Below are 13,231 nucleotides of genomic sequence, written 5' to 3' on the forward strand. Positions count from 1 at the left end.
AATCAGTCTACCTACCTCTCAATGCAACTTCTTTACTTTTCAAACCAGGTTGGAAATAATCAACCAGTGTGCACAGCGAATTCTGTGAGAAGGATGTTTTGTGATCTTTACTCTTGGGAATTGTTTCCCAGGACACTAGGAAGAGGTTCCTGGATGCTGTACCTGTTCACCCATCAGTTCTGGAAAATTACCTTAAACTGCATTATAAACAAATTTAGATTTTGAATGACATGGAAAGACGGTGTTGAAAACCAGGTGAGCATAGCCCAGGACTGTGATTTGGAGAGACTGGAGAAAAGCCGTGTCAAAGCCCCCTTACCCACCAACTCGAGAGAGTCCTGTGTTCAATCGGTTTCCTAAAGTCTGAAGTAATTTCTCTCCCCATTGTGCTCTAAAAAGCAGAGCCAGTCAGGATAAAGCTGGATTTTACTTTCTTTGCTTATTTACCTATGACCTCAGCAAATACCTATTGATCTATTGTGTGCCAGGCACTGTTCTGGGAGCTGAGGATTCAGCAGTGACCCATAGGACACTGTGCTCACTGCTATATCCCCACCACCTAGAACAGTGCCAGGCACATACTAGGTACTCAATCAATATGTGCGAAGTTGATTAAAATTGAAATGGACAATCTACTGGTGGTCACCATGAGCCATGCATACCTTGGCTGGGAGACGTTAGAATGAGCACAGGTAGTCGGGATGTAGGTGAGGACCTTATTCCCTTATTCTGGTAGCATTCTCGTAAAGGACTGATTCATGCAAGAAACTCCCACAGGTGGGATAGAGTCAGAAATAACCCAAATTCCAATTTTACTGCCTCTAATGCATCTTTATTGTTTTTTAAGATTTTATTTATTTATTCGACAGAGATAGAGACAGCCAGCGAGAGAGGTAACACAAGCAGGGGGAGTGGGAGAGGAAGAAGCAGGCTCACAGCGGAGGAGCCTGATGTGGGGCTCGATCCCATAATGCCAGGATCACGCCCTGAGCCGAAGGCAGACGCTTAACCGCTATGCCACCCAGGCGCCCCATCTAATGCATCTTTAGATTGAGACTTTCCCTAGGTGAGGCAACTAACCCATACCATAGACTTTCTCTCCCTTCCAGTCTCCGCAGAATCAAATAGCCAGGGTTGGATTGGGATGACAGAACCATATCCACATTTTATGGTCAAGGAAATTGGAATCAGAGAGGTCAAAGAAGTTGCCTAAGTCACACAGCATATTGGTGACAGAGCTGTGACTAACACTCAATTTCTGGACCTAAGACCTGTGATTTCTTCATTCATCTGGGAGCCTTCTGGCGTATAAAAGAAACCAAAAACCCACCCACCCACCCACCAACCAGCAAAAACAACCCTGAAGTCTTCAGAAGTATGTACGTACGTATGGAACCACTGGGACTTTATAAAGTAGGAGCTTAGTTTTGTATACCTAGTTTTTCTGTTAAGAAAGAATGATCTCTGAGGTGTAGAAGGAAAAAGCAAATGAAAATCCGAGCAATTGGGTTTTACTCTCTTCTGGATATTGGCTTGTCTGCTTTACTTTTAATACCGCACTGTAGTTTCTTTCAGTGCCAACTCCTGCTATGGACTAAAACAAAGGTCTTTCCCAAATTCCCTGCCTAAATGAAAAGCAATAGGTCAGAGTCTTAACACTTTATTAACTTAACACATCACTCTAATAAATACGTATTAACAAACACAATGCACTCCAGAAGATCTAAAAACATTTACAAACCTCATCAAAGTGAAACACCACTTTTTTCTTCATAACGCACATGGAGGGCCACTCCACATGCCTGCTAGCTTAGACATCTTAAAAATACCAGCTTAACAATAAAAAACTGAATAGACACATGGATCTTGGAAGTATCTGTTCAGCTATTTTTCTGTTTGTTTATGCTTGATAAAATCCAAACGTGTCAGAAAGAAGGGTCAAGATTTTGTTTTGTCTTCTCTGAATTCCTTAGGAGGGAAAAAAAACAGATCCTGCCACTTGGAAGTGCAACTGTTAGCTTTTGAAGGGCAGGGGCACGGGCCGTGACTTTACTCTCTGGCTCCCCAGTACCTAGCACAGGCCCGGGACCTGGTGGTCAATAAATGTCTGCTGAGTGAGGGGAGGGTGTGTTGTCCAGAGGTGCTGCTCTGTGCCTTCCCTCCTCTGACGGAGGCTTTACAAGCCTCCTGCAGGGAGGACTCTCCTCTCCTCTCACCACCAAGTCCACGTTTCTTCCGCTCCTGCTTGGAGCAGGATGGACAGCATATATTGTAATTTCAAAAGTATGAAACTCTTTCCCCAAATCAGTTTCTGAACCAGTCTTCGAGTGGGAGAATTGATTCCTCCAAGATTTATAGGCAGCACCCAATAGAAGGGGTTGACAGACTCCCCAGAAAGAAAGATAATAAGTAACACTCATTTTTCATTCTAGATAATGAAATGTAAATGGTGGCCCCCTCCTCTCCCACCCCAGGATCTGGGGTGGGGCAAGAAGAGGGGAAAAACCTGAAGGACTTTCCTGTCTGTGGAGCCGGGCTGGGAATGGGAAGAACTGCAGGGCCCGAGATTTTAGCGGATCCCCTCTTGACTTCCAGTCTTCAGGTGTTGAGGAGACTATTCGGCATGTCCAAAGCCCAGTGAGTCGTTTGGTTCCCATTCTGGGCTGAACTCTGAAAAGGTAACTTATCCCTTCTTGCCATTCCAGGAAGTAAGGTGAAGGAGCTCACCCCGCTGGGAGCTTCGGACTGGCCTGGAGGGCCTGAGAAGTCAGACATGGATGGTGGCAAATGGGGAGGCTGCCCTCCCTAGTGTTGTGTAACTGCTGCTTGCAGCCTGCCAGGGCTCTCATTTGAGCCCATGCTGGGTCTCCCGGTGCCGCCTGAGGTCCACCTTCCTCTGGAAGCCCTTCCCACACAGGTCGCAGCCAAAGGGTTTGAAGCCTGTGTGCTTGCGGCTGTGGGTGATGAGGTTGGAGCTCTGGCTGAATGCCTTCCCACACACCTGGCACTTGTGGGGCTTCTCACCTGCGAGGATGGAGGAGGGGAGGGGAGGAAGTATGAGTTTACGATAAAGCTAGAGGGGACTCGCTGTGACCCACATGCTCTCGGCAGCAGCCAGCTGCACCACAGTCTAAAGTCTTCAAGCGACTTGCAGGGTGACGTGTTGCCACGCAACTCCTGGGAAGTCATGGGTGCACCAGGTGAAAGGGAGACTTTCTGAGTGGGGGTTCCCAGCAAAAGACCTCAAACCGTTTCCTGCTAAACGGAAACAGCAAAGGCCACGTGCCCAGACTCACAGCTGAATCCACCCTGGCAAGACACCCCTGACTTTAGAAGCAGAGTGCTCCCATGGCAGATGTTCAATGTGGGGGTGGGGGCCATGTGACTGTGCTCTAATTCAGAGGAAGTTTTCAAATCTGAGTTTCCAAGTGGGTGTTGGTTTGTATGGACCAGAGAGCCTGCTTTCTTGCTTGCTCTTGAAGGACAACAGAATGTACCTGAAGCATAGACATGTCTCAAAGTCTTATTTTTAAAAATCCACATTTGGGTCACAAAGTATTTCTTAAATAGCGGATCCTTTTCTATCTTGATTTTACTCTCTTTTTATAAGGATTCTTTATATCCTAGCAAGTCTTCACCATAAATTAATAAGTAACAAAGAAAAAAAGTTTTGGGGGAGCCTGGATGGCTTAGTTGGTTGAGTGTCCGACTCTTGGTTTCAACTCAGGTCATAATCTCAGGGTTGTGAGATCAAGTCCTCTGTCAGGCTCTGCCCTCAGCACAGAGTCTGCTTGCAATTCTTTCCCTCTTCGTGTCCCTCCCCACACATTTTCTCTCCCCCGCCCAAATAAATAAATATCTTTAAAAAAAAAAAAAGAAAGCAAGTTTTGTCTTTGCCCCCAATTCATGTGCTGTTTAATATTTGGGTAAATAGCATGAATTTCCAAAGAGCCTCCACATGGCATTATTGTCAGGGCTTGGTCTTGGAAAAGTGCACGAAATAGATGAGGTTTGTTTTTGAGGAAACTTCTGTCCCTCTTGCTGCACCCATTTCTGTCTTCATGCTTCAGATTTCTTTGATAAGGAACCACCCATCAAACTTCGCCTATCCCTTTAAAGTCAAACAAATCTGAGAAACAAATTCTAGCTATGATGTGGATGTTTGATAAAGACTTAATGTTTCTTCAGTCAAGATCCTAGTTGCATTTTGGGAAGGGTCTTGAATACCTTTACTCAAAAGAAGTGATTTACACAGAAATTTCAGATAAGGGGTCATGATTAAAGTAGGTTATTTTTCTGGGTTCTCTGAAAGGGCATCTACACTGCCAAAACATAATTTATAAGCATCAAAGGTAGGTGTTGTGAACACACTGAAGTTTGTTTTAAATCAGCATTCATATTCTGGAATAAAATAGTCAGAATTCTGGGTCTCTTGTACATGTCTTATTTACTATTAAAGAAACTGCTTCTGGCATTAAAACTGCCACTTATATACAATCAAAACATTAGGGAAAGAGGCCAGGGTTGGAATCCAGAGCATTCCATGGCCCCAAGATTTACTCTGTCTGATCTTTGGTAAATCATTTCATCACCCTGAGTTTCATCACCCTAAGGCTACTTACTGCAGTGGCAGTAAGGATCGAAAGAAGGGATAGCGGTACATGGGTGGTTCAGTCAGTTAAGTGTCTGAGGCAGGTCATGATCTCAGGGTCCTGGGATCAAGCCCCATGTTCAGCTCAGCAGGGAGTTTTCTTGTCCCTCTCCCTCTGACCCCCCCCATGCCCTCTTTGTCTCTCTCTCAAATAAATAATCTTTTAGAAAGGGGGGGCTAGGTTTTTTTTAAAAGAAGGAATAGGTCTGAAAGCAGTTTGTAAATTAATAAGTATTATAATAGGTAAAGAATTACCATTATTATGGCATGAATTTGCTAATATTTTGAAAAGGGCAGCAAGTGACTAGAAGCTTCCTACATCTACCAACGCTCATGACTCCGAAAATAGAATACAGTAAACAGTGGTCAAGATAATAGACATTTGAGGTCAGGAAGACCTGAATTTAAGTCCTGGCCCTACCACTTGCTATCAGAGCCCTGGACAGGTTACCTAACCCTCCTGTGCCTCACTTTCCTCATCTCTAGAATGGAGATAAGGAATAGGCTCTACCTCCCAGAGTTCTTGTGAGCATAAAATGAGATAATGCATTTAAAAAGTGCTTAGCAGACAGCTCAGTACTATTTCCCATGTTTTTTCCTCCTTAATCAGAGCAAGCTCTTAGACTGCGAGAAATGCAGTGGAGGGACCTCACATAAGGCCTCCTGCTCCCCTAAAAGCTGGGTGGAAGCCCTAGAGAAGTCATCAATCTCTGGAGCTTCATATTTGACTCAGAGCAGGCAGCAGTTGGAGCAGCAGCTAAACTAGAGGAGAACAGTCTTTGCAAAGATAGAGAACCTGAGCTTGACCCGCTGAGTGGTTCTTCAAGTGCAGCCCCACACCAAGGCCCCTCTGGGGAGAACCTTGTATGTAAATGAATCTAAGAGAATCTGCCTCCCTGTGTTCTTGGACACATTGCAGTGATTAACTCCATCCGGAAGGCCTCATCTACCACTCACTCTGTAGCCAGAATACCACAGCAAAGGTGAATTATCTTGACCTCAGGGGGGAAGAACAATGCTCCTCCACTCGAGCCTTCACCAGGTGTTTTCAGACAAGCCAAGGGCCTTGGGCTTACCAGTGTGGATGAAGGTGTGTTTCTTCATGTCTGACTTCTGGTGGAACCTCTTGCCACAGTACTGACAAGGGTAGGGCCGGGTGTCTGAGTGGATGAGCAAGTGTGTGGACAGAGTAGATGACCTCTTGAAGCTCTTGCCACAGATCTTGCAGTCGAAGCTTCGTTCCTGTGGGTACAAAGATGTGGCATTCCTATTGTTGTCATCTAGGCTGTCATCCTCTTCACCACTAACCTGACCATAAAATCCCCCAAAACCAGGGCTCTCCCTTCCTTCCACTTAGCCTGCCCCATCATCCCTCTCCCCAGATTTATTTCCAATCTCCGCCCTCCCCACCCCAGCCTCTTCCCCTTTAACACTTTTTCTACCCAAACACTTTTCACCCACAACCCTCCACACCCCATCGCAAAAACGTATCCCCACCCTGCTTCTTTGACACCCATTTACAAACACTTCTCCAGCCTCCTCACCAGGAGGCTTGGACCGCAGTCACTTGAGACCAACCAGCCCCTCCAGCCCATGTTGAGAGAGATGGGAGAACAGTACTGTTTTTAGTAAATAAGTCTCTGTAAGTAAGCATTTGCGCTTGTCATAGTTACTTGTGTACTCAATTGCTTATCTACTCTCCCACACTCAGCTAAAATGAAAAATTCTGTGTGGGCCTCCTGTCAGGGACCGGGTGTGTTATAGGATTCTCAAGAGCCTAGCACCTGGAAGTTGAACAATTATTAATAAAGGAATGCATGAAATAACAGCAGGACAAATATGCTACTGGATACGCGGAATGAGCTGACATCCCTTCCTTTCAGTTGGGAGGGGTCAATACAGATTAAGTGACAGCCATTTGGTGAAAAGAAGCGAGGCAAAAACCCCAGAGCTAATAAATCTGATATATTAGCAGCAAGGGCACATACAAACCCTCCTCAAATCCAAGGTAATGATCTGGTCACACTCTGGAGGCTTACAATGATGTGACACCAAACTCCAGGGCTGCCTCGAAGCCTGAACCGGCCACCTTTCCCTACACACCTACATATGGGCAAAGGGACGTGGTGGAGGAGACTGGGGGCAGTCCGGGGAAGCCCAGGGAAAAAGCTGCCAGGCGGAGAGGGGCCGGTGCTGCACGGACAAGCAGAACGTCCCCGAATGCGAAAACCTGAACTGGGCCGCGCGCGACTATGCGCCCCGCGCTTACCTGCGAGTGCACGGCTTTATGCTGCTCCAGGCTCACCGCGTGCCCGAAGGTCTTGCCGCACATCTCGCACGCAAAGGGTCTCGTGCCGCTGTGGGACCTGCGCACGTGCACCTCGAGCCCGTGCGGCGTGGAGAACACCTGAGGAGGGTGGGGCCGGGGAGAAGGCCGCTGAGAGGGGCCAAGTGGCGAGGGCCGGGGGCGCGGGGTCAGCAAAGCCGGGGGCGCGGGGTCGGCAAAGCCAGGCGCGCGGGAGCCTCACCTTGCTGCCACTTGATGCACTTGTAGGAGCCGCCGCCCAGCAGCAGGCGGGTGCACAGCAGCTCCGACTCCACCTTGACGCCAGCGCCTTTGTCCGCGTGCAGCCCATGGCCGCGCTCCGAGTACAGCCCTCCCGCCGCCGCCGTCGGCCGCTCGTACAACCCTGCCGCCGCGGGCCCGAAATCGCCGTAGNCGCTCAGGGCCGTAGAGCGCCGCGGGGTGGCCCGGCTCCGGGGCGCGCTCGCAGAAGAGGCCCAGGCCGGAGCCGCGCTCCAGGGCCGCGCACGGCGGGTAGCTGTGCACCAAGTGCCGCAGGTCAGAACCCGCCAGGCCGCTCCAAGAGTAAGGTTTGAAGGGCAGGGGGAAGGGCTGGGCTTCGTCCAGCGACGGGCACGCGGACTTCTCCGAGGCTGTGGAGGCACAAGGAGGCGTCGGGTTAGGGTTCAGACGGCGGGGCGGAGGCCGCCCCGCGGCGTCTGCCAGTCGCCCGGCACTGGTGGAGTACTCCGTGCGCCAGGCGCCGCGCTAGGTGTCATGACGCCCCCAGGATAAAACGCGGACCGGGTCTCTGGGGCCTCGAGGATCACTGGAGGCGGCAGGGTGGCAAACGGATAATTAAAATGACATCGGTCGGGGAGATGGGTAAATTTGGCGCCAGGGCAGCAGAAACGAAGTTAAGAGGGTCTTTTCTGGCGGGACCCGAGCACCTCGCGGTCCCGCAGAGAAAAGCGCGCCCAGCTGTTTGTGTTGGAGAAATGTTCTGAGCTGAGCTAAGCGGGAGAAGGCGGCCACCGTTAGAGTCTGGACAGCGCTCCTGCGCAGAGGGCCCAGCGCCCAGTGGCAGCGCTCTCCCGGACCCTACAGGTTCCCACTCCGTCCTTTTTCTTTCCGGCATAGATAAGGAGGGAGGGAGAGGACCAATAAAATGAGGCCTGGACTACCGAAGACATCTGTTTGAAAAAAAACGGGGAGGTGTTAACATTCCTAACAGTTATTAAATAGCCACTGCAGATAGCAAAGGGGCAGCGGGAAGAGGGTTTGGAGCTTGAACAGGCAGTTCAGAATAGATACTCCTATTCTCATTCCTGTCATAGTTTTATTGGGGGGGGGATCCAAATTTCTCGGGGAATAATTTACAATTAAGGTTTAGCCACCACCTGCCAGGGACATAGCTTTCCCATATTCGCGGCCTTCTGCACCGCGGCCCAACGTGAATTTTGCTAAAACCAAATATCCAGCGTATCCTTTCTCCATTTGCATACAGATTTACAAATCTGTTCCCACCGCACACTCCAGACTAGCCGTTTCAGTGACAGGCTGCACCCCTAGTTTCCATCGGAGAAATTCCGGCGGCACCCAGCCTTGCAGGGCCGTGTCCTACACAGCCAAGAAGAATCCTCCAGTGCAGACTCCCAGACACACTCGCCGGATTTACGGCTTTAGCCAAGTCAACGCACTGAGTGTGGGATGGGGTTGGGGCTATCTTTTAAAACTAGTAAATGCGGTCTGGAAACATTTGGCAGAATCCGGCTGGTTTGCGTTCTCCTTCCCTGGCCAGAACCCAAGACTTGCTCCCACCCAATGTTTGCGCAAACCTCAATTGCTGTCTGGAAATTAAGCCAACGGACTGGTCCCCAAGGCTAGGCCAACCCGGCAGAACGAAAACTGAAACAGGCCCCCCATCCGCGCCTATGAAGACTCAGAGGAGGGCAGAGATTTTCGTCCCGACACCCGTCCCTCCGGCTTGGCGACCAGCTCTGCCAGGCCCGATGCTGCGGGAGCCAGAGGAAGTTTTAAAGACTGCCCAAGTCTCCGTTTGAGACTCGGGGGTCTGGATTTTGGGATCCTAGCTCTTTCTAAACAGTCAGCCGATGAGAAAACGAAATGTCGAGGTTGCTGTCGGTCCAGACGACTCGTTTATTTTCTCTCCCCCACCATCTCCGCCAAACGAATGTTAGGAATGAACAACCCGAGTCCTACCGCGTCGGATCTAAGCAGCATACCCTGCGAACAGGCTAACTCAGTCCCAGAGAAGTCAGATGCCTCCCCCACGGGTCCCTGACCCCATGAACAAGCGCTCTCCTCTCGGAAAGACTCTCCACCATCCATCCAGCATTTCTCCACTCAAAGCAGCCTCAGTTTATTCCTTGGCACCCAGGCCCCAGAGCTCCCAACGGATTCCTACCTGGAGACACAGAGGGCGACGGAGGCCTCCAGAAGTCCTCAAACTCTGAGCTCCGGTCGCAGACGCTGCCCTCACAGCTGCCCGGGGATGCGGAGGATCTCTCGGGGGCCTCGGTCAACTGTGACTCGGGGGACAGACGACCCCGGAGCTCCGTCTTAGCCCCGCCTGTGCTCGAGGTGCTGTCTACGGAGTGATGGCAGGATAGGAACTCAGGCTGGGCCTTATTGCGCCCAGTGGTTCGGAAGTAGCGCCCCCCAGACCGTGGCACCCTGGCGTCCTCCTCTTTCCCCAGACCTGGCTGGGAACCCTTCCGGATCCGAGGGCGGGAGCAAAGAGACCGTGGCACCTAGGCGACAAGCCCGGAAGGGACCCGGACGGTAGGAAACAGAAAAGGCAGCAAAGGGGGCGTCAGGGTCTCCCTGCCGGGTTCCTGGGGGATGGTGTGGCGGGGCTCAGAATCTACATCTCTGGGAGCCCCGCCCGGCCCGCGCGCACCCCGTACCTGCTCCGCCTGGCGCTAGGACATTCTCCAGGCGGAGGGAATAGTCGGGCCCCGGGGAGCGCGGCTGGTGGTAACTGTGAGCCTTCTTGCTCTTGACAAGGAACGAACGCGGCATGGTGGTCGGGCGCGCTCCCCACTCCGCTCCCTGGAGCCGCAGTCAGCCCACTGTCACCCCGAGTGCTTGCTCAGCCCCAGCCAGGCGGAGACCTGTGAGAGAAGAACCGGGTGGAAACGCGGGTCAGCGCGCTCCGGGGCCCGGGACTGGGCAGCCGGGTGGAGAGAGAGCTCCGGCCCGGAGGAGGGAGGAAGGCCCGCAGGAGGAGGGGCTTGGCCCCGCTGAGCCTCGCTCACCAGGTGGCACTCGGACAGGTGGCGCGAGCCCGCCGCCGCCGCCACAGCTGAGCGGTAAAACCCGTCCCGGGGCCCAGGCTCAGGCCTCTTCCTTCTGCCCTGCCCACACCCCTTGGCCCCTCCCCTTCCCTCGCAAAACTCGCTCTGGCAATCAAACTCTCCGGAGAGCTGAGGTCCCCAACTGGCCAGTTACCCCAACTCGACCACTCGCTGCCTGCCTGGCCCTGTTTTCGGCGTGGGGAGGAGGGCAGGGATGCGCTGATCAATTTAGGGCCGAGGGATGTGTTCGTGGTGGAGGATCGGGAAGGGGCTAGGAGCCAAGTCCTCCCAGAGACCGCTAGAAACTGGAGGGGGGTGGGTGGGGAGGGGCGCACTAGGCAGGCTGAGGAGCAGGGTCGGGTGACGGCAGCAGAGGGGCTGAGGGCAGCAGAGGCTGGAGAACGAAGGCTGGAGGGAAGAGGAACAGGAAGGTGGTGGGAGGGGGTATGACAGAGGACCGACCCCGGCCCCTGGTGCAACTCGCATCCCGGTGATCTCCCTCGCCCCTCACTCGTGTCTCACGCTAGGAAAAAGTGGGTCTGGAAACTCAAGCGCGGCAGAGACAGGCAAAGTCTGGGGCAAGACACCCCAGACCGTGGAGACCTAACCTCGGAAACCAAGTCCTGGGAAAAAGCACTTTTCGTTCTGCTCACCAAAACCTTGTTTAGGGGAAGTCGAGCTCGATTCGCGCGCGCTGGCTGTGAACTGCGCGAGGTCTGGAGTCCGCGGGGAGCCAACAGTTTAGCAGACGCGGAGAGAGCAGGGTGTTCTGCCGCGGCCAGGGCGCGGGGGTCCAGGCACGGGCCTGGGAGGGAGCTAGCTGCCCGCGGCGCCACTCTCATTAACCCCCAATCAGTTCACCTAATCCCGGGGTCGAAACCTGAGCCCGCCCGTGAGGCGGGGCAGCGCCTCCAGCTCAGCGCGGGGCTGCTCGGGGGGCGGAACCAGACAGGCTACTAGGTCTGGGGAAAACGAATTTACCTTCCTCTCGATGGAGGCCGGGTTCACACGGGAGCTGCAGGCTCTTCGGGCACAGCAGCTCTCCATGGTCTTGTCTAGTACTGAAACAAGGGTGCTGAGGGACCACGGGCCGGAGCAAGACCCCCTCGTCCTTGGCCTTCGCGAGGCTTAGGCTGCCAGATTCCGAGTTGAGCGGCCCTTAGGGCAGGATGCAGGACACTGACTGCCCGTTGGCGCTCCGAGCTCTAAACGAGTTCTCAGGAACTCTTTCCCTAGAGGGCATTCCACGTCCCACTGTGTCCCCCTCCCTGGGGGTGGAGCGGCGACAGGCTCGGGAGAAAAGACGGCCAGGACATGCATCGAGCAGAATCCCAAAAGACCTTTCCGGAGTCTTAAAAGCCAGAAGGCCTCTAAGAGTGAGGGTGCCACCTGCCCCGTCTGAGTCCGCCCCTAAGGTCGGAGGCTTGGAGGTGCCGGGGCTGCCCCAGGACTCAGTTCTGCCACTACAGTTTTCCCTGGGCCTCTGCGTGAGCCGCCACTTGGCCGTATAATTAGACACCACAAACGCAAAAACGAATTCCTTAGACAGCCATGAAACTCAGAGGTAAAAGAAAACGGGGTGAAGCGGTCTCGAGGGCCCTGCTGAGGCTTGGGTCTGCGTCGGCGCGAAGTCGGGCGGAGGTGGGGACAGAGGGGGAACTGTCCGCGCGGGCGCTGAGCTTGTGCTGGCTGGGACCGCGCGGGATCAGGCGGGCACCGAGGCGTCCTCTCCACCCAGGCCAAGCCCCGCACCTCTCTCTCCTGCTGGCTGGCCCGGCCCGATCCTGGGAGAGCGGACTGGGTTGGGGGGTGGTAGGGACGAGGGCTGAGCGCGTGGGAAGGCTACCTCGCGCAGCAGCTGGCGGCGGGAGGGCGGGGCGGCCCCCGAGCGCACGCGGGCCGGGGCCTCTCTTCACCGTCTGGGCCCGGGAAGGCGGGAGTGGAGGCGCCGAGGGGCAGCCTCCTGAGCCCAGCTGCCACCGCCTCCCCACCAGATGTTTCCTTCCCGGATGAATCCTGCTCCCCTGAGCCAAAATCCCTTGCGGATAGGGTTCTCGGGGCTCCCGCACAGTGGCCAGCAGCGGGAAGGGGGGAACCCGGCAGCGCCCTCTGGTCGCCCCCGCAGTGACGGTGCTCCGTTAGTCCCCGCGGCCGCCCCCACCAGGGGGGCAGGCGCAGAACAGGCGCAGCGGACCTACCTGCGGGGTCAGGGCGCGGGCACTGTGCTCCGAGAGTTTTCAAACTGAGTTGCTTTCGGGAGAAACTGCGCTGTCTCTGACTTTTTTTTTTTTTTAATCTCCTTCCGAGCTCAGCCCCCAAAACCACAAGCTTCACTTCCTGAGCGTTAAAGAGTAGCTGTCTTAGCCCTCTCAGACCTGCCCCCCAACCCCCAGTCTGGGCGCGCTCCTTTGCGCAAGGGGCTAGGAGGAGGACAGGGGGCCCGGCCTCTCCAGCCTCGTTCCCAGGAGGTCCTCCGCGTTTTTGCTCTGCGGGACTGCGGGAGATGGGGAGACCCGAAGGGCCCAACACCCAGGCACTAGAAATGACTCAAAAGAAAATGAACCATTCTTGGCTCTTGGGAGACTTCCGCAGCGAGAAGAAGTCACAGATTCAGGACACAGATTGACTGGAGCGCCAGGGAGTGGGAGCGCCAGCTCCGAGGAGGACTCCCCGCCCCTCTGGCCCGGGACACCCCCACCCCCACCTCAACCCCGCTGCCTGCTTGGGCAGTGCCGCCCCCGGGTCGGGGCCGTGAATCACCGGCCGGCGGTGTCGCCGGCCTGGAGCCCGGCGAGTGGCCGCGGCGTCCGCAGAGCGAAACCTGCCCCGCTGCCCCGAAATAGCTTGTTGTGGAAACACTTCGGGATAAATACGCCCAACAAGGCTGAAAATACCTTGACACCCAATCCGAGAGGTTTGCTCATTTCCCTTCGGATTTAGGTAATGGTTAAATTTGGAAGAGGTGGGCGAGCGCCG

General features: G+C 54.1%; 1 protein-coding gene across 1 annotated transcript; it reads right to left on the reverse strand.

Moving 5' to 3' along the window:
• Nucleotides 1–1,330: 1,330 nt before the first annotated feature.
• On the reverse strand, nucleotides 1,331–12,423 carry GFI1 (growth factor independent 1 transcriptional repressor). The gene is given in 8 exon segments (XM_034653900.1): nucleotides 1,331–3,024; nucleotides 5,728–5,893; nucleotides 6,921–7,065; nucleotides 7,188–7,370; nucleotides 7,372–7,588; nucleotides 9,364–9,546; nucleotides 9,866–10,072; nucleotides 11,237–12,423. Coding segments are annotated over 7 exon segments (1,188 nt in total). The 5' UTR covers nucleotides 9,981–10,072; nucleotides 11,237–12,423; the 3' UTR covers nucleotides 1,331–2,845.
• Between the last annotated feature and the right edge of the window lie 808 nt (nucleotides 12,424–13,231).

This window comes from Ailuropoda melanoleuca, chromosome 2 (genome assembly GCF_002007445.2).
Source record: "Ailuropoda melanoleuca isolate Jingjing chromosome 2, ASM200744v2, whole genome shotgun sequence".
Lineage (NCBI taxonomy): Eukaryota > Metazoa > Chordata > Mammalia > Carnivora > Ursidae > Ailuropoda > Ailuropoda melanoleuca.